This window comes from Nicotiana tomentosiformis, chromosome 8, assembly GCF_000390325.3.
Source record: "Nicotiana tomentosiformis chromosome 8, ASM39032v3, whole genome shotgun sequence".
In the NCBI taxonomy this organism is placed as follows: Eukaryota; Viridiplantae; Streptophyta; class Magnoliopsida; order Solanales; family Solanaceae; genus Nicotiana; species Nicotiana tomentosiformis.
The window spans coordinates 33,387,515-33,412,730 of record NC_090819.1 but is presented as its reverse complement, the minus strand read 5'-3'; the positions used below and the strand labels follow the sequence as shown (position 1 = coordinate 33,412,730).

At 39.9% G+C, this 25,216-nt stretch overlaps 1 protein-coding gene across 4 annotated transcripts; it reads right to left on the bottom strand.

Annotated features, from left to right (window-relative positions):
* Positions 1-3,486: 3,486 nt before the first annotated feature.
* On the bottom strand, positions 3,487-13,191 carry LOC104098770 (uncharacterized). 4 transcript variants are annotated; one of them, XM_009605751.4, is made up of 10 exons: positions 12,683-13,189; positions 12,533-12,565; positions 10,770-10,876; positions 9,434-9,502; positions 9,188-9,303; positions 8,903-8,957; positions 4,743-4,863; positions 4,579-4,626; positions 4,359-4,453; positions 3,487-3,664 (listed from the first exon to the last, which is right to left on the bottom strand). In XM_009605751.4, exons 1-10 carry the CDS (start codon positions 12,774-12,776, stop codon positions 3,659-3,661), a joined length of 744 nt encoding a protein of 247 aa, XP_009604046.1. In that variant the 5' UTR covers positions 12,777-13,189; the 3' UTR covers positions 3,487-3,658. The 4 variants fall into 4 exon arrangements, with proteins under 4 accessions (XP_009604046.1, XP_009603915.1, XP_018627501.1 ...); XM_009605620.3 differs by having other exon boundaries at positions 3,487-3,668; positions 12,683-13,186; XM_018771985.2 differs by lacking the exon at positions 4,359-4,453 and having other exon boundaries at positions 3,487-3,668; positions 12,683-13,191.
* Between the last annotated feature and the right edge of the window lie 12,025 nt (positions 13,192-25,216).

The window sequence follows — 25,216 nt, the reverse complement described above, 5'->3', positions numbered from 1 at the left end:
GACGAAATCTTGTCATTTACCTAGAAAAGAAAAAGTGAAATCGGATATCAATTGAGTTGTTAGAACTGCTCAAAACCAAAATAGAAATAATGTATGTACCTTGTTGATTTCACTTCTTAGAAGTTTCAACTCATTGTCGCTTGAACTCAAGTTACTGGGTTGTGGATATGGATTGTTTATAGGTTGTGATTCCAGCTTATTTTTGGGCTATTTCTTAGCATTTTAGGTCGAATGTTGAAATTATCAACAGCATCTCTTGGATTAACTTCGGTTAAAGCTCTAGATTCGATATCCATCTCATTTTTATCTTCATACACCGTGATAAAATCATGCAATTTAAGCCTTGTTTGTTCCATATTTGTTGGGGCAATATTACCAAACACCAACTACAAATCAAAAAATTAACTTAGCAATCATAACATTTTTAAAAAAAACAAAATACAACCAAATATTGTTTGCAAAAACTACACATCATACAGTTTTGATATTATGTATATTAAAGGTATAAAAAAAAATATCGGTACATCACTCTCCTACTATGAACCTTATCCTTCATTGACTCCAACTTAGCATTGAAAACCACTTTTCCCCAAGGAATGTCTCAAAATCACCAAATTCAACCAACAGAAAATCATCATTTGTTATATAATCAGCATTCGTAATAGAATACAGGAAACTGTGAATGAAATACAATATTGCAATCTTTAATGCGTCATCAATAGATTTTCACATCTTTTTAAAAGAAACGGTCAGATAATAATTTATTTGACACTTTCGACATGCTTGAAAAATACAATTCCATCAACCGACTTGACTGGACAGATTCATAATCCTTATTGGGATCACCATTACACTTTAAACGTGTGATGATACAAAAATCTGCAAGTCCAAAGCGCAACTTGGTGCTATTCACTTTAATCCATAATTCATCATCAACAGATTTTCCCATCTTTTTAAAGAAACAGTTAGATAATAATTTCTTTGACACTTTCGACATGCTTGGAAAGTACAATTCCATCAACCGACTCGACTAGACAGATTCATAATCCTTATTGGGATCACCATTACACTTTAAATGTGTGATGATACAAAACTCTGCAAGTCCAAAGCGCAACTTGGTACTATTCACTTTAATTCATAATTCATCACCTGTTGGTGACACCCACTTCTCTAAGCAATAGTGAATCAATAAATTGATTCTGTATAAAAACTTCGGGCAAGTCCATAAAATAACCAAAACATGTTCTTCTAAACATCTCAAGTTGTTGATCATCCAGGGTATCTTTCAAATGTCTTACTATACTGTAGTTTGTATGCACACTGATACGAGTACTATAATAATCACCCAAAGGAACATAGTAATCACAAAGCTACAGACAATACAAAAATATGAATATATATATATATATAAAAGCTTCACAACAACCACAAATATGCACTTTAAATATTACTTATACACTATGTAGATAGATGATACACTTTATATGCAAATTGCACATTCTTTATCGTCTTGATATAAATTATATACAATATAAAAAAATATAATACATTTTATAAATAAATGTGGAATATAATTGCTATATTAGATACATTTGTTAATTTCCTTGTTAATGGCGTGCTGATCAATTCGGATTGTAGCTATGAGCATTTTGTTGATGAGATATACAAGCAATTGGGTAGGGATTCAATTACAAGTGAGATGGAGCTAAAATATACAGTGAAGGATGGATATGTAGCAATTTCAATATACAATGATATGAGTGTGTGCTTGTATATGGAGATGAAAAAGAAAAACCTGGATATCACTGAATATCCATTATGCATAACATTGAAAACTATGTATTCGGGTGTTGAATGCTCATATTCAAGTTCATACTTGGGTGGTAACTTACTCACAAAGACTTCAGCTGGTTTACAATGTCAGAACGTGGAAGAAGTACATAGAACTAATATTGTTGAGATGATGAATAATTATGGAAAAGAAGACAAAATTGAGATAATAAAGGAAAATTGTATAATAGACAACCCACAACATGAAGAAATTACATAAGGTCAGTTGTATTGGGATAAAGATACACTCATTAGTGTAATAAAGCACTACACAATATGAGAAAATTGTCAATTTATATTGGATAGATCATCTACAACAAGGTATGATCTCTACGTATGAGATTGCACTTCTCTGTAGTTTTATGTATACTGCTTGTATAAAAAATGTATAGTTATTGTATAATGAGATTGTATATGTGTACTTCTCTGTGACATTGTGTATATTTCTTTGTATAAATGTATATAAAATATATAATTATTGTATAATGAGGTTGTATAGTGTACTACTCTGGGATATTTTCTATAGTACTTGTATAACAAATATAATATAAATGTATAATTTTTGTATAATCAGATTGCATATGTGTACTGCTTGTTTATTTGAGATACAAGTGTAAAAATCTGAAGAAGTGCATTATCGTAACACTATATTTTAAATAGGTATTGTCTTACATGCGTGGATGAAAGTTGCAAATGGAGTCTTAGATCTTCAAGTCTACACAAATCAAATGTCTTCATGGTCATACAGTTCAATGATGTTCACACTTGCCTAGAGACAGGTAGATTATTTTCACAACGTCTAGCAAAAATGATTTGCAACAAATATGTCAATCCAAAAATAACATATACTCCGGCAGACATTATGAGCGACATGAAACAACAGTGGGATTAATATGAGTTACGTAAAAGCTTGTAGAACAAAAGAAAATGCGCTTGAACCGTTAAGAGGGATCCTACGCGAATCTTATAGTAAATTGCCGGGTCACTTGTATATGATAAGTATGACAAATCCTAATTCTATCACAATGTTACATAAATCAGAGGGCGGGCGCTTCATGTATGTTTTTGTCGCACTAAGTGCATCGATCATAGGATGGCAATACTGCAAGCCTATTATAGTGGTTGACAGGACATTGCTTAACTCATCACACAGGCGGACAATGTTAACAGCTAACGCACAAGATGCGACAGGTGAATATGTTGTAGTCTCGTATAATAATTATATATGGTTTAAATAGTTCTTGACATGTTACATATATGGGAACAAGGAGTACAATAATATGAAATTTTTTTAGGCTAAGCTTAGAAATTGCTGGCTGGAGCTTGACATGTCACATATATGGGAACATTGACACATCATGCACCTAAGGGTGTGAATTTCTTCTTATTAGATGGGAGGATAACAAGTACCCAACGAACACTTTCAAAATTGATTAAAGCTAGACATGGTTAGCTAGTAGCTCGGTCCATCTAAAGTCGGAAACAACAGGTGAACAAATTATAATTTCTGTAACATTACCAAGATTATGTACAGGAGAAACCTGTTATATTTCCTTTCTTTACCTCTTAAGAAATCACCGCAATGTGAACGAGGAAAAGACCCACAACCTAGCATCAAAATGCAACATCTAATTCTAACAGAACTGGGAATACCACCACAGAACTTGCATGAAAATCATTTCCATTTTTTAAGATGTCATGATTACAAAAACAATAAAATGTCATGACTACAAAAACTATCGACTAAGAAGTCGGTATGAGGGCAAATCTTCCAACCGTATTATGTCCTCTTGCAAAAGCTCCCTTTCAATTTGTCGACGAGTGGACTTCATAACTGTCTGCATGAAACAAAGCAAATCTAAACATCAGGAATGCAGTACACATGAAGAAATAATTTATGAAAAGGTCAGTTCTCAAGAAAACATTAGTCTGTACTAGTGCAATTGTCCAGAGCATATAAAGAATTTCTCAAGAAAAGTAACTGAACTTAGTGACTGAAATATAATTAGATACTGACAATGTATTTGAGTACATATAAAACTACAAATAACTATACGAACCATTCTTCACACAGAACTTCAAATTACTAAGCAGAAAGCAAAACTGACAGCTATATTATGCAGGCAAGAATACTGCAAGTGATAGCTGAACTAAATCTTTTTTTTTCTTTTGATAACTGAAATCCCTGAGAGCCAGTGGTGCACGGTCCGAAAGCTGGTGGATAATGGGTCACCACCCCTCTACCCTTCTTCACTTAAATATGATACTTCTGTCAGGGTTTGAACCTGTAACATGAACCCTAACCCACACATCACCCGTTCTACTCTTACCATTAAATCAAAGCTTGGGGGCTGTTGAGCTGAAACTTTTAAGAAGCATATAAACTCCTAAGTATGGGAACTTTTATGAAAGCATATGGTACAGGATATGACATGAGCAGAATTGAATTATGAAGAAATGAACTTACATATCCCCAACTAAATCTCACTAATTACACATACAATTCATAAAAAATTAAAGGCACATACATTGAAGTCCATATATGATGCGTGCATGGCGAGCCACTGATTATCCATTAGCTTAAACGTGATACAATATAGCAGATCAAATGCTGATTCATTTTCTGTACAAAGGAAAAAGACATGCTTAGAAGGAAGATGCAAAACTGCAGAAGCATTAAATGGACAACACTTAAGGGGTTGACTAATGGAAATGAGGTAGATCTTCAGATCACGGTCAAGCATTTACCTGCAAGAAACTTCAAAAAAGTTGCTCCGACCAGATTTCTTGGTTTTACTGTAAAATGATGCATAATTAGCTAAATGAATCAACACAAGATTTCTCCTAGATCTTAGATTTGTCTTAGAGTTTCTACATTTTGCTGTAAAAAAGATAATAGAAGGAATACATACTAGCTTCTAGATCAAGCATCTGGATAAGCATAAAAGTGATGTTAACACCAGCAACAGCAAATGGGTATTCCCATAATGCCCTATCACCTTCCTGCTTTTGAAGAAGATCCTGGAATGATTTCTGCAAATAACATTAGGGAGAAGAAGAGGATGAATAGTGGATCTAGAACATTACTGCTAGAATTTGGCTCAAGCACAGAAGAGTTGTTCATAATTATTTGTAAACTTGATCATATGGTTTTGCAAATTTATTTCCCTTTTTTAAAACAAAATGAAGCAAGGAAATTGCTTGATTCATCAGTCTAAACATTACATGCTCCAGATACAACTCTTGGCTAGAATGACTTGCTACATGCAAGCTCAACATTTAGGCTTTGAATTATGTCAGTAGACTACCGGAAAGCTACACTTGTGCTTGTATAAACTTGTTCCAAAACAAAAAAACCTCATTTTTGTCTTATGGTAAAAGTGCTGAACAACCATACATTTAGCGTGAAATGTGGAATCTCTTCCATATCCAATGTCACCCAAATGTGAACTACTTCAACACATGAAAGGGTGAAAATTCATTGCCTAGCCAAAATAGTAGGCTTCTTTTGTATCATACCAGTATGTACCTCAATAAAAATCAACTAAGTCAATAAAAATCCACTAAAAAAAGAGTAACTTTGATGTTATAACTAAAAAAACTCACATTATGAGTCAAAAGTATATGATTTATTCAACTAATAAAGCGATTATTCTGAATAAATTATTAAGTTGGAATAAGATATAGAAGTGTTTAAAATGTGAAAGAGAAATGATTAGTTGAAAAGATATCACATGGACATTAAGACAGTAATAGTAGTAGTATTACTTATAGGAAGAAAAAACTAGTATCAGTTCATGCTCCTATTAGTTAAAAAAAATTGTAATAAGAAAATTATCCCCAAAAGGAAGGGAACGAGAACAAGTATATCGCGATGGCCAAAAGGGAAAATGTAGGCCAAGTATTTTGGTCAGAGTAAGAAATAGATGGAAAAATCATGAATTACATTCTTTAATGAGCTAAGTTTAGATCATAAGCTTTTCAGCAAATAGTAAGAGAAACATTTAATGAAAAAATACTCATACGACCATGACCAATATTCTAATGTCAAAAATCTTCCGCCTCTCTAATCTTTGAGCAAAGTCAAGGCAACTTTTTAAGGTAGAGAAAAAAAATAACGACAAGAGAGAATGCCTAATATCAGGTAAAACAAGGTAGATAATGTCTTTTGTTTTGGGTTTAGCTGGGAGGGAGATTACAGACAAGATTTCTTGTATTTCATTCATGTGCTAAATAAAAGAAATGCTTTCTGATTTAGTATACAAACATAAATGTCAGTGATCAACAGGCAATCATTCCAATAGAACACATCTGCAAAATTGGCGGTAATTATTTTGAAAACTCTATCAAACATCTTATACCAGGGATTTAATGCAATCCAGGCACTCCTAAAACATCAGATGAATATGTAATACTTTGATGTGGCTAAATTCATGCATTGTCATCGTCAATTCGTGCGGAGAAAGTTCTGCCAAAAATGGGCTACCCTCCAAAAAATATGGAAAAGGCAAAAGTAACCCCTTGTACTATGGCCGAATTTCTAATTACACACCTATTCTTTGCGGGGGTCCTATTACCCCCCTGAACTAATTATTATCCCCTTAGAGCTGATGTGGCAGAAGAGAGTGTATGTCACCCTCTTTGAGAGAGTGAGAAAGGAGAAAATGTTTTTAAAAAAAAATTATAACATTTCTTTTTATTAAATATACAATTTTCCTTTTTTTTCTTTTTATTTTTTCCTTTCTCTTTCTTTCTTTGCTTTTTCTATTCTTTCCTCCACGTTCATTGCTTATAAGACTTGGCTGGAAAATAGTTCCGTGGCTTCCGGCGGCCTCCATATTCTCCGACAAGATGGTGTAATGGGTTTCATTCTTTTTCTCTCCAGATTTCCTTCTCTCTATCTCATGCCACAACTGCACCAGTATGGAGGATTACTGCCATTTCTAATCTCTATCTCTACTCATCATTTTTAAACTTCTAATAACAATTGCTTCTCACTGGCAGAAATTGAAAAATCTAAGTCTCAAAAATCAATTTCCGATTTAACACAGAAGAAGCCCACGAAAGTTTCCTTCATCAGTTCACCACCCACACAATAGACCCGTGATGTCGTCGTTTACCGGCTCATCCTTTGCCTCAAGATATAGAGTCATTACTAATACCCCTAATACCCCTTTTGACAGAGACTGAGAGTAAATTGTCGGCGTCGCCGGAAAATGCTTCCCATCCCTTTGATTTTCTCACACGGAAAAAGTTTCTTATGTTGAAACTGAATTTTAAGATATGCACTGAGCTATTTTAGTTTTCATTTTCATATTCGCCTCTGTATTCAAATTATTTCTTGGGTTTCGTTAAATTAAACTGCTTAATCTCGTAGCTATTTGTATCCCGTGCATGTGCTGGAAAGATGGAGTGAGGGAGAAGAGAAGATGGTTTTAATGGTGGAAAGTTGGGGAAAGAAGATCGGATAAAAATAAACTATTTTAGTGGGAAATACACAGTAGGCGTGTGCATTTCACTACTGAGCACAAATGTGGCAGTGTTATTTCAAGGTGTTATTAATTCCATTTAAAAAGGTTCGGGGGATAATAGGACCCCCTCAAAGAATCGGTGTGTAATTGAAATTTCGACCATAGTATAGTTGGGTACTTGTACTGATATGGCGGGATTGAGTGGAGGTGCACGCAAGTTGGCATGAACACCACGGTTATAAAAAAAAATAGAAAAAGAAGAAGTTGCTGACCATATTGGTTCTCTAGAATTAGTATTGTGACAGTTCCAATATTGTTGTCCTTGGGCAGAGGGTCTTTGGAAATAGCCTCTCTACCTCCACAAGACAGGGGTAAGGTCTACGTACACACTACCCTACCCAGACCCCAAATGTGGGATTATACTCGATATGTTGTTGTTGTTGTTATTGTTGTTGTTGTTGTTGTTGTTGTATATGGTGGGATTATGGAATGCATAATCAAATGCAGCCGTATCTTCTACCTCTCTTTGCTTACCATATAGCATTTTTTTTATCGATAAGTAATTTACCATAGAGCATATTAATTGATGAAATCTCAACTTTTATGAAAATGACAAATCCATGTAGCTTCTCCTGGATCTAATTTTTTCCTAGGCGGAAATATATAACATGTGCCACTAGATCTGATCACACTAAAATCTACCAACCTTAGAAGTATATTGTTATCTTTTCAGGCCTTTCTTCATGTTAAATTTCCAGGGCCTCAAATATCTTAGTTAATTTAATGAGATATAATTGTGCCAAATGTTAAAAGTTGGGGATGGCACATAAACTGCTTCACATAGACTTTTTTTGATGATGTAAACTGCTTCACATAGACTTCTTACAATTCTATTGGTTTTGTAGCCTAAATGGGTCCAAAATGCTTAACAAACTAGATCTGCACATGTCAATTAGCAGCTTCGTATTCTATAGTCCATCCAACAAATTTATTTGATTTTACAAGTCAGTTGAAATCGTGCTGTGAATGGTAAAGCTTTTCTATTTATTCGTGGTCAACCGAGATCTACACCAATCTACCAACTTATCCCAAAACAAAAGGAAAAAAAGAAATTCACCTACCTTTAAATAAAATTACTGAGAGAAACACTTACCCAATTGTTTCAAAAAAATTTAGAAGCTAGGCGCAAAGAAAACTAAAGGGTGTCTGCTATTCTTTTCTGTTCAACAGTAGCAGGGAATGGCAGAGATTAACTGAACCATCCTTTAAGATGCCCATAACCAATACCCTCCCAACTACTATTATGTTTTCTAAGTTAAGCAATCAAATAGAATCATATTCTGACAATAGCATGAAAGAAAGAGGTGCATAAGAAACTGTGAGAACATACAGATGTGACACAACAATATGAATAAAAACTACAATATCAGGCGACAAAGTCATAAGACCAGTTTAAGAAGAAAAATAGCTGTTAGGTTGCCAAATGATCACCAAACCATAGCACATGTTGATACTAAAGATTAGCTTTTCATTATAAGCATAGAAGGTTTACATGTCACTATGTCATTCCTCCATAAAGAGAAGTCAAAAGGAGGACGCACCGGGAAATTTCTCACGAAATATAACAGGTTCTCCAGTGATATGAATCCGGCACCCCTATCAAAACCAATCAGATATGTTAGTGGTGAACCAAGACCAGAAGGATGGGTGTGGTTCAATTAAAGCTCGCCCCCCCTTTTTTCCCTCTAAGGCCCCTCGCTCCACTCATTTTTTAACTTGGGGGGGGGGGGGAGAACTCCCAAAATACGTTTGTAATCCCAAAGTAAATATGCAAGATAGGGGGATCGGTTTTTTGGGGGGGGGGGTGTGGAATGATGATGATGTACCTAAAGTCAGTAGATGGATCTTTCCCTTGCCAACCCATTTCTTTCCACTGCTCAGATACTAAACCATGGAGTTCTTCCTCAGGGAAGGCAGCTTTCCACAATGCTCTTAAAGCTTCCTTTTGGGTAGGGAGAGACGAAGATGAACAGTAAGAAATGTAAATTTTAACCTTAATGTAATGTTTAAAAGCCTTAAAGATGTTATCTCATAAGTTCATCAGGAAACAGCTAAGATTTCAAATAGGATACCTGATGTTCTGGAATTGAACTATCATATGCAACATCTATACGGTTTTGTAGCCTTAGCAAGCATTCCTCCTGACATTAACAAAGTGGAAGATAACACCAATAAGCGCCAATGTGCCAAAGATATTCCATACTTCCTCACAGTGCTGTGAAGCTTATCAATCTGAATAACATAATCTCTAAGAATAAAACTGGATAATTGACGAAGTGGGAAATTGAAAATAGAAAGTTATATTGGCAATCAAATCAGAGCTATAAGATATTCATGTCTGAGAATTGGCACAATATAAAAGATTGTTAAAGCATATGTGAACCTCAACATGAGCTCAATTGGCAGACTGAATAAGAAATTAGATATAAGATATTCATGCCTGAGACTTGGCACAATTTAAAAGATAGTTAAAGCATATGCGAACCTCAACATGAGCTCAATTGGCAGACTGAATAAGAAATTAGATACTCCCTCTGTTTCAATTTAGATGAGGTACTTTGACTCGGCACAGAGTTTAAGAAAAAAAAAGACTTTTGAAATTTGTGATCTTAAAAGCTTAAGGGGTAAAAGCTTTGTGGGACCATGACATTTGTGTGGTTATAAAAGCTTCAATTTAAGGGTAAAATGGGTAAAATGAAGAGTTTAAAGTTGAACTATTTCCAATTGTAGAAATGTGTCATTCTTTTTGGAACAGACTAATAAGGAAAGTGTGTCATCTAAATTCAAACAGAGGGAGTATAAGATATTCATGCCTGAGACTTGGCACAATTTAAAAGATAGTTAAAGCATAGGCGAACCTCAACATGAGCTCAATTGGCAAACTGAATAAGAAAATAGATATAAGATATTCATGCCTGAGACTTGGCACAATTTAAAAGATAGTTAAAGCATATGCGAACCTACAATGAGCTCAATCGGCAGACTGAATAAGAAATTAGATATAAGATATTCATGCCTGAGACTTGGCATAATTTAAGAGATAGTTAAAGCATATGCAAACCTCAACATAAGCTCAATTCGCAGACTGGATAAGAAACAAAATAAAATTCACTACCACTCATAACACTCAGCATACGGAACCAGATAAAATTCACTACCACTCGCAACACTCGGCATATTCCCTTTTCGTTGGAAAAGGTAAAGTGTATAATCTTGGAGAAAACAATCAGAACTAGAAAACAAATTTGTGTTGCAAATTGGCAGTACCTCTAAGAAATCCTATCCAGAATACCAACTTTCAATAAGAGAGGATCAAAAGAACATAATACTGCATTGCGTTTTATGACACTCTTAAAATTTACCTAGCAGGAAGCTTAAACTTCATAGAAACCTACACTAGACTAATACCTGGACTGGTGTCAAATCAAATGATGGACGAGCATCAATATCTCTTGTCTGGGCACAAACACATGAAAGACCTCTGCCAAGCCATGCTGCTGATCCTGCCACAACCTCTGTAGTGACAGAAGGAAAAGATAATCTAAGGAAAATGGGAGCTCTAGAGTTTTCAATAACGACATGCTTCTAGTATTATGAAACAAAAGAAGATTTAGACACAAGAAGAGAAGTATCCTTTTTTTGTGACAAGGAAAAGAAGTGTATCTTTCTTGACACAGAGAGAAGACAACTCTAAATCATATAAGCAAAGTTTCATAACTAACTCAAGAATGCAACAATTCAGCAACTATGACGAGGTTCAATTTTGTAATCAGGATATTACCATAATTAGATCACAATACACACATAGGTACCAACATGACGTTACAATACGAACATCATGGGCTACACTACTCAGCTAGATAGTAGAAATCTTACCTCCCAAAATTGGTCATTGAGTAGTGAGAACAAGAGCATACTTTTTTTTCTTTTACATTGTTTAACCAAGGAAATGTATTGATAATGAGAGATAAGTACCAAGAGAGTGCTGTTACAAATGTACAAAAACAGCAGGAAACCTTGATCATAAATATGCCATTCAAGTGTCTTAACATTTATGAAATAGCCTTCTTTAAGCACAACAAGAAAAAAGAAATCACCTCCCAACATGGAGCACAAGGCAAGAACCACATTCACACAATTTTACCAGCAAAATTGCCTTTTACAGTTGTTTCACAAAAAATAATTTCACCATTTGAAAGCTAAAATCAGATGTAATTGTGTGATGTAAATTCCTCAAAGAAGAGGGGGAAAAAAGCTCTGTCACAGCTGTTTAAATTAACTGATCACAGTATTCTATAGAGCAGCTCAATAAACAATCCTGCTTTCTGATAAAGTGCTACCCCTCAATCAACAGCTATTACTTCTAACAGTCTGGTTAGCTAATCACGGTGTTTAATAGTTATGCATATGCAGCCAGTACCACTACCAAAAGCTAAACTCAATGACCTAGTACATTCACAAGCATTCATTTCTAGTGTTCCTGTCCAATCTAGAATTATCAGGAATAGTTTGAGTCAATAAAAGCTATACTCCGCACATTTCCTTATTGAAAAGGTCAACAGCAGGCATTAATTTTAACCTACAAAGCAAAACTACTATGAAACAACAGTAGTTAGATCATGCATAACAATTTCCAAATATTGTTAGTGAAAGCTCCTTATCTGAAAAAAAATGTTGGTGAAAGTATTTTTTTTTTAAGAGAACCAAATAGCAGGGGCAGATGTAGTGTTAATGTTATTGGTTAATCCGAACCTAGTAGTTTGGCTCAAACGCTATATATAGGTTATAAGATTCACTAAATAAATAAAAATAATAGATTTCAAACCCAGTAAATCAAATGGCCCGTGATAGAATTGCGAACATGAGTCCATAAAGTTCAAATCATAGATCCGCCTCTGCCAAGTAGACAGCTCTGTAGCTACTGCCATTCTTTTCCAGTAGCAGCTTAACTAATAGTAATCCATTGAATCAAAAGTCATTCCTCAAACTGTACCGAACAAATAACTCAATTACATAAACAAATGAATCCATTTCCCAAATCATATACTAATATGTCCTATGTGCACGTGTATAGTATTTAGTGCACACAAATTCATGCATCTATCTCAACACAAAACTAGGGCACGAAAAAACAAAATTGCGGAAAAAGTAAGCAACGGACGCAAACTCACCACAAATGTCAATGTTAGCACGCATGAGTAAACCTAATTTCAATCCACAGATAGAAACTCAGATAATGAAAGCAGTACGGTAATAGAGGTGGAGAGAAAAAAAAAGGAACATGTGTTTGCGTTGTAAAAGTAAAAAACAGGAATATATACCAGAAGAAGTAGAATGGCAAGTAGTACTATTTCCTCTTTCAAATCCTTGTGATATCCTCCTAACTGCTACGAACGATTCTCCTCTATCGTCCATTTTTACCAATGAACTCAAATTTCAATGCTAACACTAAATTCAAACGATCACTGTCTCGAAGTCAATGCGGACACTTCCTTTTCTGGAACTGAACAAAAATGGATAAAAATGGATTCGGTTTCTTGAATAGAAATGGAAGATTCCTTCATCAAAGCCGCAAGATCTGCTATAAGAATGAAAGGCGCACGCAAGAAAAATATCTGCTTTAAGATTCGGCTTCCACCCAATGAAAAGTTTCTTTTTAATATATATATATATATATATATATATATATATATATATATGAAGTATTTACGGCCAGCTAGGAGCTAGCAGTTCTGTGTGTGCGTGTATATTTTGAGAGATTCTTGATACGAAATTCTCGTTCGTAGATATTTCGCCCTAGCAATCAGGGAAAATGAGAACGAAAAAAAAAAGGGAGGGACGTTGGGGGTAGCGAACGGGGTGGGGGTTGAGAGTGATATAAGCAGTTTGTTGAGTTGGGCGGCCTTCTTGTCCGTTATTGGAGGAAAGATTTTTAAGTAAAAAGTTTCAACTATTACGTCCGCTGTGTAAAATAATTTTCGAATTATCGAATCATTAACTTAATGGAATTAGAAATTGATAAATGTTTACCCTAAAAAATGGATAACAATTCAATTTGTAAGTAATTTTAATAATACATGGATTTATTCAATACAAACGGTAAAGATTGCTAGAATAAACAAATAAGAGATGTAATAAATTATCAAACCGCTTGAAAATAAAGGGAAGAGGGCTGATTCTCGACTCGAGGGCAGCCTCAATGAGGTATCCGTCTTCGATCCCGAGCTTCTGATAATGAAACACTAATCAACAAACGTAAGAGCTTTGAATAACAGAAAAATAATAGTATATTACCTTGGTATGCGTGTTACAATATCCTTAATAAATAATCACACCCCCTTTATATAGTAGGGGAGTCCTAATCTAGGTACAATTTCATAAAAGGTAAAAAATCTTACGTTTAACTAATCACCAAATTTTTGCCGGTACGTGCCGAGATCCACGCTGCGATACCTGGCCGGTCACGGATATCACGGCCTCCTGTTAATCATGTCCGGTCGCCCGATAATACTCTCTGAATTCTTTTAAGATTTGGATCGATACCGGGGTCACGGCCCCGATATTCTCGAGGACGGGCGTCATGCCCCCGAAACCTGTCTCGATGAGTCCCTTACCTCGATTCCGGCACATTATCATCACGTCCCTTATTCGATTTATTTTATCGAAACCGGGTCGTCTCATGGGTCCGGTTTCACCCGTATACAGATAGTCCCCTCATTTCTCGAGAGTAAGGTTTACGAAAACGACAAGTAACGACATGAGTTCTTCGATCTTTCTTCGAACACGCTACGACACAAAACGACAAAGAAACCGAAACGTCCCGTCAGTCGCGTCATAATGACCCCAACGCATGTCAGTCGTCGGTAGGCCGCTCCTGGATGCAAAACGGCGCGAAGCACCTATAAATACCCCTTCCTTCGTTCAATTATTACTTTTGACCAAGCTTCCACCTTCGATCCTTCAAGATATCACTGCCTGCCTTCATTCTTCAATATCCTTACCTTTGTTCGTCAAATTGCAACCTTTCTTTACCTCTCACTTAAGCCAGTGTGCTTGATTTTCTTAGCAAGTTCTCACCATTCATCTTCCCATTCTCCTTCATACCTTCAAACCTTTTTATCCAAATAAAAAATGGCAAAGACTTCTAAGACCGTTTCCCAAAAAGATGCTCCTTCTTCTACGCAGCCGACCACTGAGGTCAAGGAGATCGCCCCTGATATGGTCGTCCTTGAGAGGTCTGCTCCGGGCGCGGCCACTGATGAACCAGCAGCCGAGCCCCCCTTAAAAATGTTCATCCTCGGGGTGTGTTTGGTTAATGATGACTTCAAGGTCGAAAAGCCCTCTTCGATTCAAGGCCGATGCGAGGCGGTGTCACGGTATATCTGCTCCATTACCGAGGTCGTTCTTCCTGCAGTTCGAAAGGACTGTGGTCGGGCGGATAATGATGTAGTGATTCCCGGGCCCAATGATGACATCACTACCCATGTTGAGGGATATTTGAGTGTTTACACTTATCCCTTTACATTGGGCCCGGTGGACCCGGTCATCTTGGACTTTTGCAAGAGGTACGAATGCCTCGGAAAAATCCACTCATCACTGTGGAGGATCGTGATCCTCCTCTGATTCTTTGTGAACAAAATCGACTCATGTACATTCACCATCGATCATCTACTCCGCTTGTACAGTCCCCGAATCTTCCGGGGGGACTGATAAAGCTTGTACGCCGGGCTAGCAAAGCCCCATTTTCAAGTATCGACGAGGACCGGGATCGAGGCTGGCAGGGACGCTTTGTCCAGGTGAGGACCGCAGACTTGATCCCTACCGAGTGGAGACCATTCCCCGAGAAGTGGAACGTAGCACGCAAGTATATCTTCCTTTTAAATGTTGACTTTATGTCTTATCTTTCTTTTTCTCATCGGTATTCGTTGTGGTGCATCCCTCGCTCGAGTCTCAAACGCTATTCCTCGGCTCAAGGAGTGGATCTGAGGCATTTGTTCACAGATGCCTTATGTCGAGCGCTCGTGGGTCGAACTTTCAAAGGGCCGCTCGAAGGCCCGTTCTCACGGTAAGATTCCTCTCTCCGAATAAGTAGCACTAGACTTTCTTTTTCAACGTTATGTCCTCATTGCTTCTCTTCTTTTTTGCAGAATTGCCTAAGACCATCGAGCTTAGGCCCCTGGTAGGGGGCGAGGACCTGCCCGGTGATCCTTCTATTTCGGAGCAGCCCGGAGCCACAGCAGGAGAGAGGAAAATGAGGAGGGCTCTGAGTTCCCCAAGCTCGGAGCAAAGGAAACCAAGGAGAAGGTTAGCTAGTAAGCCAAAGGAAAGTTTCATCTCCCGAGTGCCTGACTCAGATTCACTCTTCTGGCTCAAGGACGAGCCCGAGGAGGACGATCTTTTTATGGCCCGCGAGCCATCCGTTCCAGAGGAACAGGTGGCATATGAGGGGGAAATAACGGAGGATAATCCCCCTCAAGTTCACGAGGCTGGTACAGAGGTGAGGGTCGAGACCTCTCGAGTCGCCGGCTTCGCCCCGCTCGGTGTTATAGAAATTTTAGGATTGCCCTCGTTCACAGAGTTCATGTTCGATGAAGCCCGAGCGACGAAGGAGCGATTCAATGAAGGGGCTCATGGAGCGGACGATCCCCTCCGATACTTCTTTGATGGTGTAGACTCAACCTCCCTGGAAGACTTCTCCGGGTTGGATGACTTAGAGGTGCCGAGGAAAAGTCTATCATCATAGGTCGGTGGGCCGAACTCGAGCCCGAGGTTGATCAACCGGTTCCCCGCTTCGAGCACGGATCCTGGCCTAAAGCGATCAGTTATTATCACCATCCCGGAGGATGCTCGGGTTCTTTCTGCCCCTGTCGGGGTAGCTAGCTACCTCCTGGTGCCTGGTAACCGAAGAAGACCAGGCAAAAACGAACGAGGTGGATGCGCCATGCTTGTTCAATGAAGCACAACAGGCGCTGAACCGGGTAATGTGTTATCACACTCTTTTATCTTCGAATTTAGTTTTTGATGACTCTAATGCCTTTTTCACATTTTGCAGGCCTCGTTGCTCCACCATGAAACCTTTCTCCGGTACCGGGATGATCTTAGCCAACTCGAGGCCGAGGTCAAAGAGCTTGCTGAGAAGAGAGACATGTATAAGCTTCTCAGCGAGCAATGTGAAAGAGAAGTCAGGAATCTCTGGGCTGAGTTGGATGCGGCTCAGAAAGAACATGCCGCCCTGGTGGAACAGGTAAATATCTTTGAAGTTAGTGACGATGAGTTATGTATGGAGACTAACTGTCAAAACCCGTAGGTCCAGCAGAAGCTTGATCGGATCGACCAGCTTCGAGCCGAGATGGACGAGGTCAAGGCCTTGGCCGAAGAGTGGAAGGGCAAAATGGACCCATTGGCTTTGGAAAAGGAGACTAACCGGGAGTAGCTGGCCTCGGCTGGAGTCCAACTTCGAGCGATGAGGGAGAAAGCTGAGGCCCGGTCCTAAAAAATCGAAGACCTCCAGTCTCAACTGGGCTCGGCCGTTGCTGAACGGGATACCCTTGACAAGGAGCTTAAAATAGCCAAGTCAGCGGCGAAAATAACCAGTGTCGATGCTGAAGAGATGGTGGCCCAGTACAGAGATGACACTGAGGCAGCCCAGGATCGCCTAAAAGTCACTGTCGAATACATGAAGTGGAAGTCCCAAATAGAGGCTCTCGAGGAAGTCTATGCCCGGGATATCGACCTATCGGCCGAGATCAAAAATGCTTAGAGGCTCGAGGCCAAGGCCAAGAAGTTGGCAGATCCCGAGGACGAGGAAGGCTCTGAGGGTTCCGACAAATCTGAGGGCGGAGAGGACCCCGATGGTCCCGATAACGAGGCTCTGGAGAAGATGAGGCTTAGGTGCCTTGTAGCTTTTCTTTGTTTTTGTATTTTTGTATATTCTGTTGAGGTTGTTTGGCGTTTGTAAAGATCTTTATATATATATATATATATATATATACAAGGCTTTTCTTTTTTCCCTTTGGCAATTTTCAAGTTTGGGTTTCTGTTTACGATTGCAAAGATTTCAAATGCCTTAGCACATAGTAATAAGGTCTTGTTCGGAGGTTCGAACAAGGCTTGTTCTCGATGTAATTTTGCTTAAAACTCGTGGGGGCTTGGTATGACCGGAAGCTTTCCCCAAAGCGCTTACTTAGGAGTTTTTAGATTATATTTTTGCCGAGGGTAGCCTTTGAACCAGTTTGGAATTTTTGAAGGCCTTATGTTTTGGTTACGGGTTTTGGACGTCTCCGAATCATTTCTAGGATGGACGTAGCCTTTTAAGTTCGGGTATTGCCCAATAGGCTTACTACCTCTGGCTTTGATACCCGAGGCGTCCGGGCTTGCCTAGGATGACAGTCCCCGAGTGGGGGTGGCCGTAGCCTTTAATGTTCGGGAACTGCCTAATAGGTTTTTGTGCCCCCGGGCTTCGATAGCCCGAGTCATCCCAGTTTGTCTTGAACGAGAGTCCCCGAGTGGGGGTGATTTCTTGGATCCGGATAGAGGTGGCCCTTGGGCTCGATGTCCTTAAGGAACAAAATGTAGTAGTTTTTAGGAGACAAAATATGTATTTGCAAGGTAGAAACTTTCTTTCATTTCTGTGCGCAACATACAAGATTACAAATGTGTACAAGTTTTATGTTATGGCTTAAGTGGTCTATGTGGGAACGGTTCATTTGACCGTTTGGCCCTTACAATAAATTCTATCCACCGAGCCCAGATTGTTTGAGCACAAAGTTTCTTTCCTTGCTAGAATCATTATCTGAGGGTGACGACCCCCAATATTCGAGGCCGATCGTAGAGAGGGATCAGATATTGTTAATGCGACCCTCAACTCCGGTTCATAGCTGGTCTTTAATTCTAAGTTAGCACGATCTAGTGTTGCCTTGTTAAAAACCTTACCGAAAAATCCATTTGGGACAAAATCGGTACAAGGGAAAAAGAGTGCAACGCGTGCTTTCAGGCCTAATAACTCCATCATTCTTTGGCCGTTGCCTGCAAGTGTTAGTTCAATTCATAATATATGTAAAGAAAAGAATGAATGGGGGTCATATCTTAGCAGTAGTACCGTTTTAAGTGGGTCACGTTCCAGTTGTTCGGTAGTCGCTCACTTTTCCCTACTTCAAGTTTGTATGATCCTTTGCCGGTGATCTCGATAATTCAATACGGACCTTCCCAATTCGATCCCAGCTTACCTTCGTTCGGGTTCCGAGTGCTTAGTGTCACTTTTCTTAACACCAAGCCCTCGATATTGAAGTGTCGGAGGTTGGCTCTCCGGTTGTAATACCTTTCGATCCATTATTTTTGGGTGGCCAACCGGACGAGGGCGGCCTCGCGCCTCTCGTCCAATAGTTCCAGGCTCGTGCTCATTGCCTCATCGTTTTACTCTTCAGTCGCATATCGGAACCTAAGACTCGGTTCTCCTACTTCGACCGATATTAGCGCTTCAGCACCATAGACCAACGAGAACGGGGTGGCCCCGGTACTAGATTTTGAGGTCGTACGATATGCCCACAGGACTTCGGGCAAAACAAATTTCCATTTTTCTTTGGCGTCGGTCAACCTCTTCTTAAGATTTTGGAGTATGGTTTTCTTCGTAAATTCCACCTGCCCATTCCCATTAGGTTGATAGGGTGTCGATAAGATCCTTTTGATCTTTTGGTCCTCGAAAAATTTACTCATTTTACTGCCGATGAACTTCTTACCATTGTCACACACGATCTCGGTCGGCATTCTGAACCGGCATATTATGTGGTCCCAAATGAAGTCAATAACTTCTTTCTTCCAGACTTTTTCAAATGCCTAGGCTTCCACCCATTTAGAAAAATAGTCAGTTATAAATAATATAAATTGAGCCTTACCAGGTGACCATGGCAAGGGACCAATGATGTCCATTCCCCATTTCATGAATGACCAGGGTGACAGGACTAAATGCAGTAGCTCCTCGGGCTGATGAATCATCGGTGCATGCCTCTGACATCAGTCGTATTTTCACATGAACTCTTTTGCGTCTTTATCCATGTCTATCCAGTAGTAGCCGGCCCTGATTATCTTACGAACCAACGATTCGGCACCCGAATGGTTCCCGCATGTGCCTTCGTGAACTTCCCTATAAACATATTCGGTATCTCCCGGTCCCAGACATATGGCGAGCAGGCCATCGAACGTTCTCCTGAATAGGGTGTTGTCTTCGGACAAGCTGAACCTAGCCGCCTTTGTGCGCAGAGCTCTCGATTCTTTAAGATCCGAGGGCAGTTTTACGGTCTTCAGGTAATCTATATGCTTGTTTCTCCAGTCCCAGGTTAAGCTTGTCGAGTTTATCTCGGCGTGGCCTTCTTCTACTACTGATTTCATAAGTTGTATGACTATTCCCGAGTTGAATTCATCGTCATCAACAGACGATCCTAAGTTAGCAAGAGCATCGGCTTCGCTGTTTTGATCCCGAGGTACATGTTGCAAAGTCCATTCCTTGAACCGATATAACTTCACCTATAGTTTATCGAGGTTCCTTCACATTCGTTCTTCTTTGACTTCGAACGTTCCATTGAATTGGTTCACCACAAAGAGGGAATCACACTTAGCTTTAATCACCTCGACCCCCAGGATTTTAGCCAGTTCGAGACCTGCAATCATGGCCTCATACTCGGCCTCGTTGTTAGTCAATTTTATAGTTCTAATAGATTGCCTAACTACATTACCCATCGGTGGCTTCAACACGATGTCAAGTCCAGACCCCTTTGCATTCGATGCACTGTCCATAAAGAGGGTCCAGATTCCGGAGAAGGTCCTCGAGTTTAACAACAATTCCTTCTCGACCTCGGGTATTAGGGCCGGCATGAAGTCGACCACGAAGTCCGCCAAAATTTGAGATTTGATGGCAGTTCGGGGTCGATATTCGATATCGTACCCGCTGATTTCCATGGACCATTTGGCCAATCGTCCCGAGATCTCGGGCTTATGCATTATGTTCCTCAACGGGTAAGTAGTAACGACACATATGCGATGGCATTGAAAATACGGTTATAACTTCCTAGAGGCGCTTAGCAAAGCGAGCGCCAATTTTTTCAGGTGAGGATACCTAGTTTTGGACTCGCCTAGAGTCCTTCTAACATAGTAGATAGGAAATTGCATCCCTTTCTCTTCCCGAACTAGGATTCCACTTACCGCTATCTCGGATACCGCTAAGTACAGGTACAACTGTTCATCTGTCTTCGCAGTATGAAGCAAAGGCGCGGTCAAAAGGTACCACTTGAGTTCTTCCAAAGCTTGTTGACACTCCGGGGTCTATGAGAAATTATTCTTCTTATTCAATAACGAGAAGAACCGATGGCTCTTACCTTGAAATGAATCGGCCCAAAGCGGCTATGCGCCTGGTTAACCTTTGAACGGCCTTGACATTGTCCACCATAGTAATGTCCTCTATGGCCTTGATTTTATAGGGATTAATTTTGATTCCTCGGTTAGAGACCATAAATCCGAGAAATTTCCCGGACCCGACTCTGAATGCGCATTTCTTAGGGTTCAGCTTCATATTGTATTTCTTCAATATGTTGAAGGTTTCCTGCAAATGTTTCAAATGGTCTTCTGCTCGCAGGGACTTAACTAATATATCGTCAATGTAAACCTCCATTAATTTTCCTATTTACTCTTCGAGCATCTGATTTACTAGGCTTTGGTAAGTAGCACCGATGTTTTTTAGTCCGAATGGCATTATGTTATAACAATAGGTGTCGTACTTAGTGATGAAGGACGTTTTTTTCCTGGTCGCCCGGGTCCATTCGAATTTGGTTGTACCTGGAATAGGCATCGAGAAAACTGAGGATCTCGTGGCCGGCCGTGGCATCAATCATGCGATCGATATTGGGCAAGGGGAAAGAGTCCTTGGGGCATGCCTTATTCAAGTCTTTGTAGTCCACACACATTCTTAATTTATTCCCCTTTTTAGGGACTACCACTACGTTTGCCAACCAATCCGGGTACTTAACCTCCCGAATAGATCCTATTTAAGGAGTTTCGATACCTCGTCATTGATGAATGCATGCTTGACTTCGGACTGAGGCCTCCTTTTCTGTTTGACCGGGTGGAACTTCGGATCCAGGCTCAACTTGTGAGTAGTTATTTTCGACAGGATCCCTGTCATGTCAAGGTGGGACCAAGTGAAACAATCTATGTTAGCTATAAGGAACTTAATGAGTTTTTTCCTGAGCTCGATACTTAACCCCGTGCCCGGGTATACCTTGCGATCGGGCAGGTGCTCGATCAATATGACTTGCTCCAGTTCTCCGACCATTGATTTGGTGGTGTCGGAATCGTCGGGGGCTATGAAAGACCTGGGAACTCCGTAGTCGTCATCCTCACCCGTCCCCTGTCTTTTTGGTTCAGTCGGGGCCGGCGTCGGTGATTGCTATTTGGCCTCTTCCTTGGTGACCGAACTCGGACCCTTTGGTATCGAAAGTGCAGATATCGGGACCACCTCGTCGACCGTGAACATCTCTTTTGTGGCCGGTTATTCTGCGTAAATTGTTTTAATCCCTCCTTGCATTGGGAATTTCAACACTTGGTGCAGTGTGTAGGGCACTTCCCTCATATTGTGAATCCACGGCCTCCCGAACAGAGCATTATATCTCATTTCTCCTTCGATCACGTAGAACTTTGCTTCTTAAATGGTTCTAATGGTGTTCATCGGTAGAGTTATCTCCCCTTTAGTGGCCTCACATGCCATGTTGAATTCGTTTACAACTCAAACTGTATGCACAATTTGGTCTTGTAGACCCAGCTGCTCTAAGACTCTCGATATGATGATATTAGCCGAGCTACCTGGATCAATTAACACACGCTTAACTCGAGATTTATTTATGAGTACAGATATTACCAGTGCATCATTGTGTGGCTGCATGATGCCTTCAGCGTCCTCATCGTTGAAAGATAAGGTTCTTTCTGGCACGTAATCTCGAGTTCGTTTTTCCCTTGTGATGGATACTTTGGTGCGCTTTAACATCGGCCCCTGGGGGATGTCGACTCCATCGATGATTATGTTAATGACGTGCTGAGGTTCTTTCTGCTCGACTTGCTTATTAAAGTCCCTATTCCTAAAATGGTTTTTTGCTCGATCACTCAGGAACTCTCGGAGATGTTCGTTGTTGAATAACTGAGCTACTTCTTCTCTCAGTTGTCGGCAATCTTCAGTTTTGTGGCCGTGAGTGCCATGATATTTACACATTAGGTTGGAGTCCCTTTGGGCTAGATCGGACTGTAAAGGTCGAGGCCACTTGGTGTCTTTGATGCGTCCGATGGCAGATACGATGGTAGCAACGTCGACGTTGAAGTTGTACTCCGATAACTTTGATGCTTCCTTAGGCCCGGTGGGCCTGTCAAAATCGCTTTTTCTCAAGAGTCCGCGGTTATTTTGACCTCGATCGCTTCTCCTTTCACTTCTCACAGGGTTCGCCCAGACCCATTACCTCTTCCATCTTCATTGTATGGTTGATACCGGTCCCTATTTGATCTTAGTTCACGATCAATATCGCTTTTGGATCTGTCAATAGCTCTGACGTAATAAACGGACCCGGAAGGGGCTCCAAGTTGATCATCTTCGACCCTAATTTTTGATTGATACCGGTTATGTACGTCGGCCAAGTTACACCTGGATATTCTATCAGATTTTGCTTCAACTGTTATAAAGCCAATGAGCTTCGAGTCTTTCGTCATTGGGTGAAGGCCTGAATGGCCCAATCGTTCGCGACCGGAGGCAAGTCCATTCGTTCCATTTGAAATCAGGACACAAATTCCCTAAGCATCTTATTATCTCTCTATTTTACTTTGAAAAGGTCTGACTTCCTGGTCTCGACCTTGATGGACCCGGCGTGTGCTTTCACGAAGGAGTCTGCAAGCATAGCAAGCGAGTCAATAGAATTAGGGGTAAGTTGTGATACCATATCATAACTCCCTTTGACAAAGTTTTCCCTAACTTTTTCAGTAGGACGGACTCGATCTCATCATCCTCCAAGTCGTTCCCTTTGATGGCGCACGTATAGGAGGTCACATGCTCATTTGGGTCAGTTGTTCCGTTGTACTTAGAAATCTCGGGCATGCGAAACTTCTTTGGGATTGGCTTCAGAGCTGCGCTCGGAGGAAAAGATTTTTGAACAAACTTCTTAGAATCCAAGCCTTTCAATATCGGTGGTGCTCCTAGGATTTGGTCGACCCTAGAATTGTAGGTTTCCACCTTTTTGTCATTGACTTCGATTTTCTTTTCTCCCGATTCTACCCGTTTTGTCAGCTCCTCGAGCATCTTTATGATCTCGAGGTTAGTCCCAGGTTCAACTTCATTCGGCCTCTCCATGACTGGTTCGTTTCTGCGAGTGATTTCCCGGGCTGACTCGGGCTCAACTCTGCAGGGGGCGCGGCCTTGGTTCTGTAGCTGGGCTATCGCTGCTTGTTAAGCCAGTAGCATTTCGAAGATCACCCGCAAGTTGATCCAATCACCTTCATCATCGTGCGTATTTTGGGCTACCGATCGGACTCCCCCGCGGACGTTGTTCTCAAGATCGGTAGGCAAATTCGCGTTGATGGCCACATTGAGTTATCGTCGATAGGGTCCGCGGCCAGAACTCCGTTGGGTTTGACAGGGGGCACCTCGTTACTGGGTACAATATTGTTGTTCTCTCCATGGTGACCGGACTCAGCATCCACATTTAGAGGGACAGATTGGGAGTTCGACATTTTAAACTTTGACCTGAAATTAAAGACACTTCAAAGAACAAGTGTAAAATAGGGTGCGTTATGAAAATTTGTATCAAATTGTCACTATTATCCTTAGCCCCACGGTGGGCGCCAAACTGTTTACCCTAAAAAATGGATAACAATTAAATTTGTTAGTGGTTTTAAGGATACGTGGATTTATTCAATACAAACGGTAAAAATTGCTAGAATAAACAGATAAGAGATGTAATAAATTATCAAATCGCTTGAAAATAAAAGGAAGGGGATGATTCTGGACTCGAAGGCAGCCTCAATGAGGTATCCGTCTTCGATCTCGGGCTTCTGACAATGAAACACTGATCAACAAACGTAAGAGCTTTGAATAACAGAAAAATAATAATATATTGCCTTGGTATGCATGTCACAATGTCCTTAATGAATAATTAGACCCCCCATTTATATAGTAGGGGTGTCCTGCTCTAGGTACAATTCCATAAAAAGTAAAAAAAATTCCGTTTAACAAATTATCGGATTTTCGCCGGTACGTGCCGAGATCCACGCCACGATACCCGATCGGTCATGGATATCACAGCCTCCTGTTAATCATGTTCGGTCGCCCGATAATGCTCTCTAAAGTCTTTTAAGATTTGGACCGATACCAGGGTCGCGACCCCGATATTCTCGAGGACGGGCATCGTGCCCCCGGAACCTATCTCGATGAGTCCCTTACCTCGATTCCGGTTCCTTGTCATCACGTCCCTTACTTGATTTATTTTATCAAAAATCGGGCCGTCTCATGGGTCCGGTTTCACCCATATACAATAAATAAGATAGGTTATATGCTAAAACAAGTTAAAAATATAGTGATAATCCAAAAAATATTTAAATTGTTTGTGAATATAAATGAGAACCTTAAGATATATGCATTAACGAACAACGACGACATAGTGTTTTTTTAGTTATCACACAAATTAGTTACCATTATTTTCTTCATAAAATGAAAAAGGAGAGTAAAACCGAAATATAGGGAATTGTTTGTTTCCATTGAGTTTTTGGAGTGGTTCTTTAGTCCTCTTCATTCATTCTTTTTCCCTTTTTCTCTCGCAATTGCTCCAAACTATATT

Excerpts from the sequence above, each read along its gene's own strand:
- LOC104098770 (XM_009605620.3), bottom strand. The coding sequence starts at position 12,776 with ATGGACGATAGAGGAGAATCGTTCGTAGCAGTTAGGAGGATATCACAA. Across the intron at positions 12,566-12,682 it reads TTGCCATTCTACTTCTTCTG|GTTTACTCATGCGTGCTAAC; the intron begins GTATATATTCCT and ends GATTGAAATTAG. Across the intron at positions 4,627-4,742 it reads GATGCTTGATCTAGAAGCTA|TAAAACCAAGAAATCTGGTC; the intron begins GTATGTATTCCT and ends ATCATTTTACAG.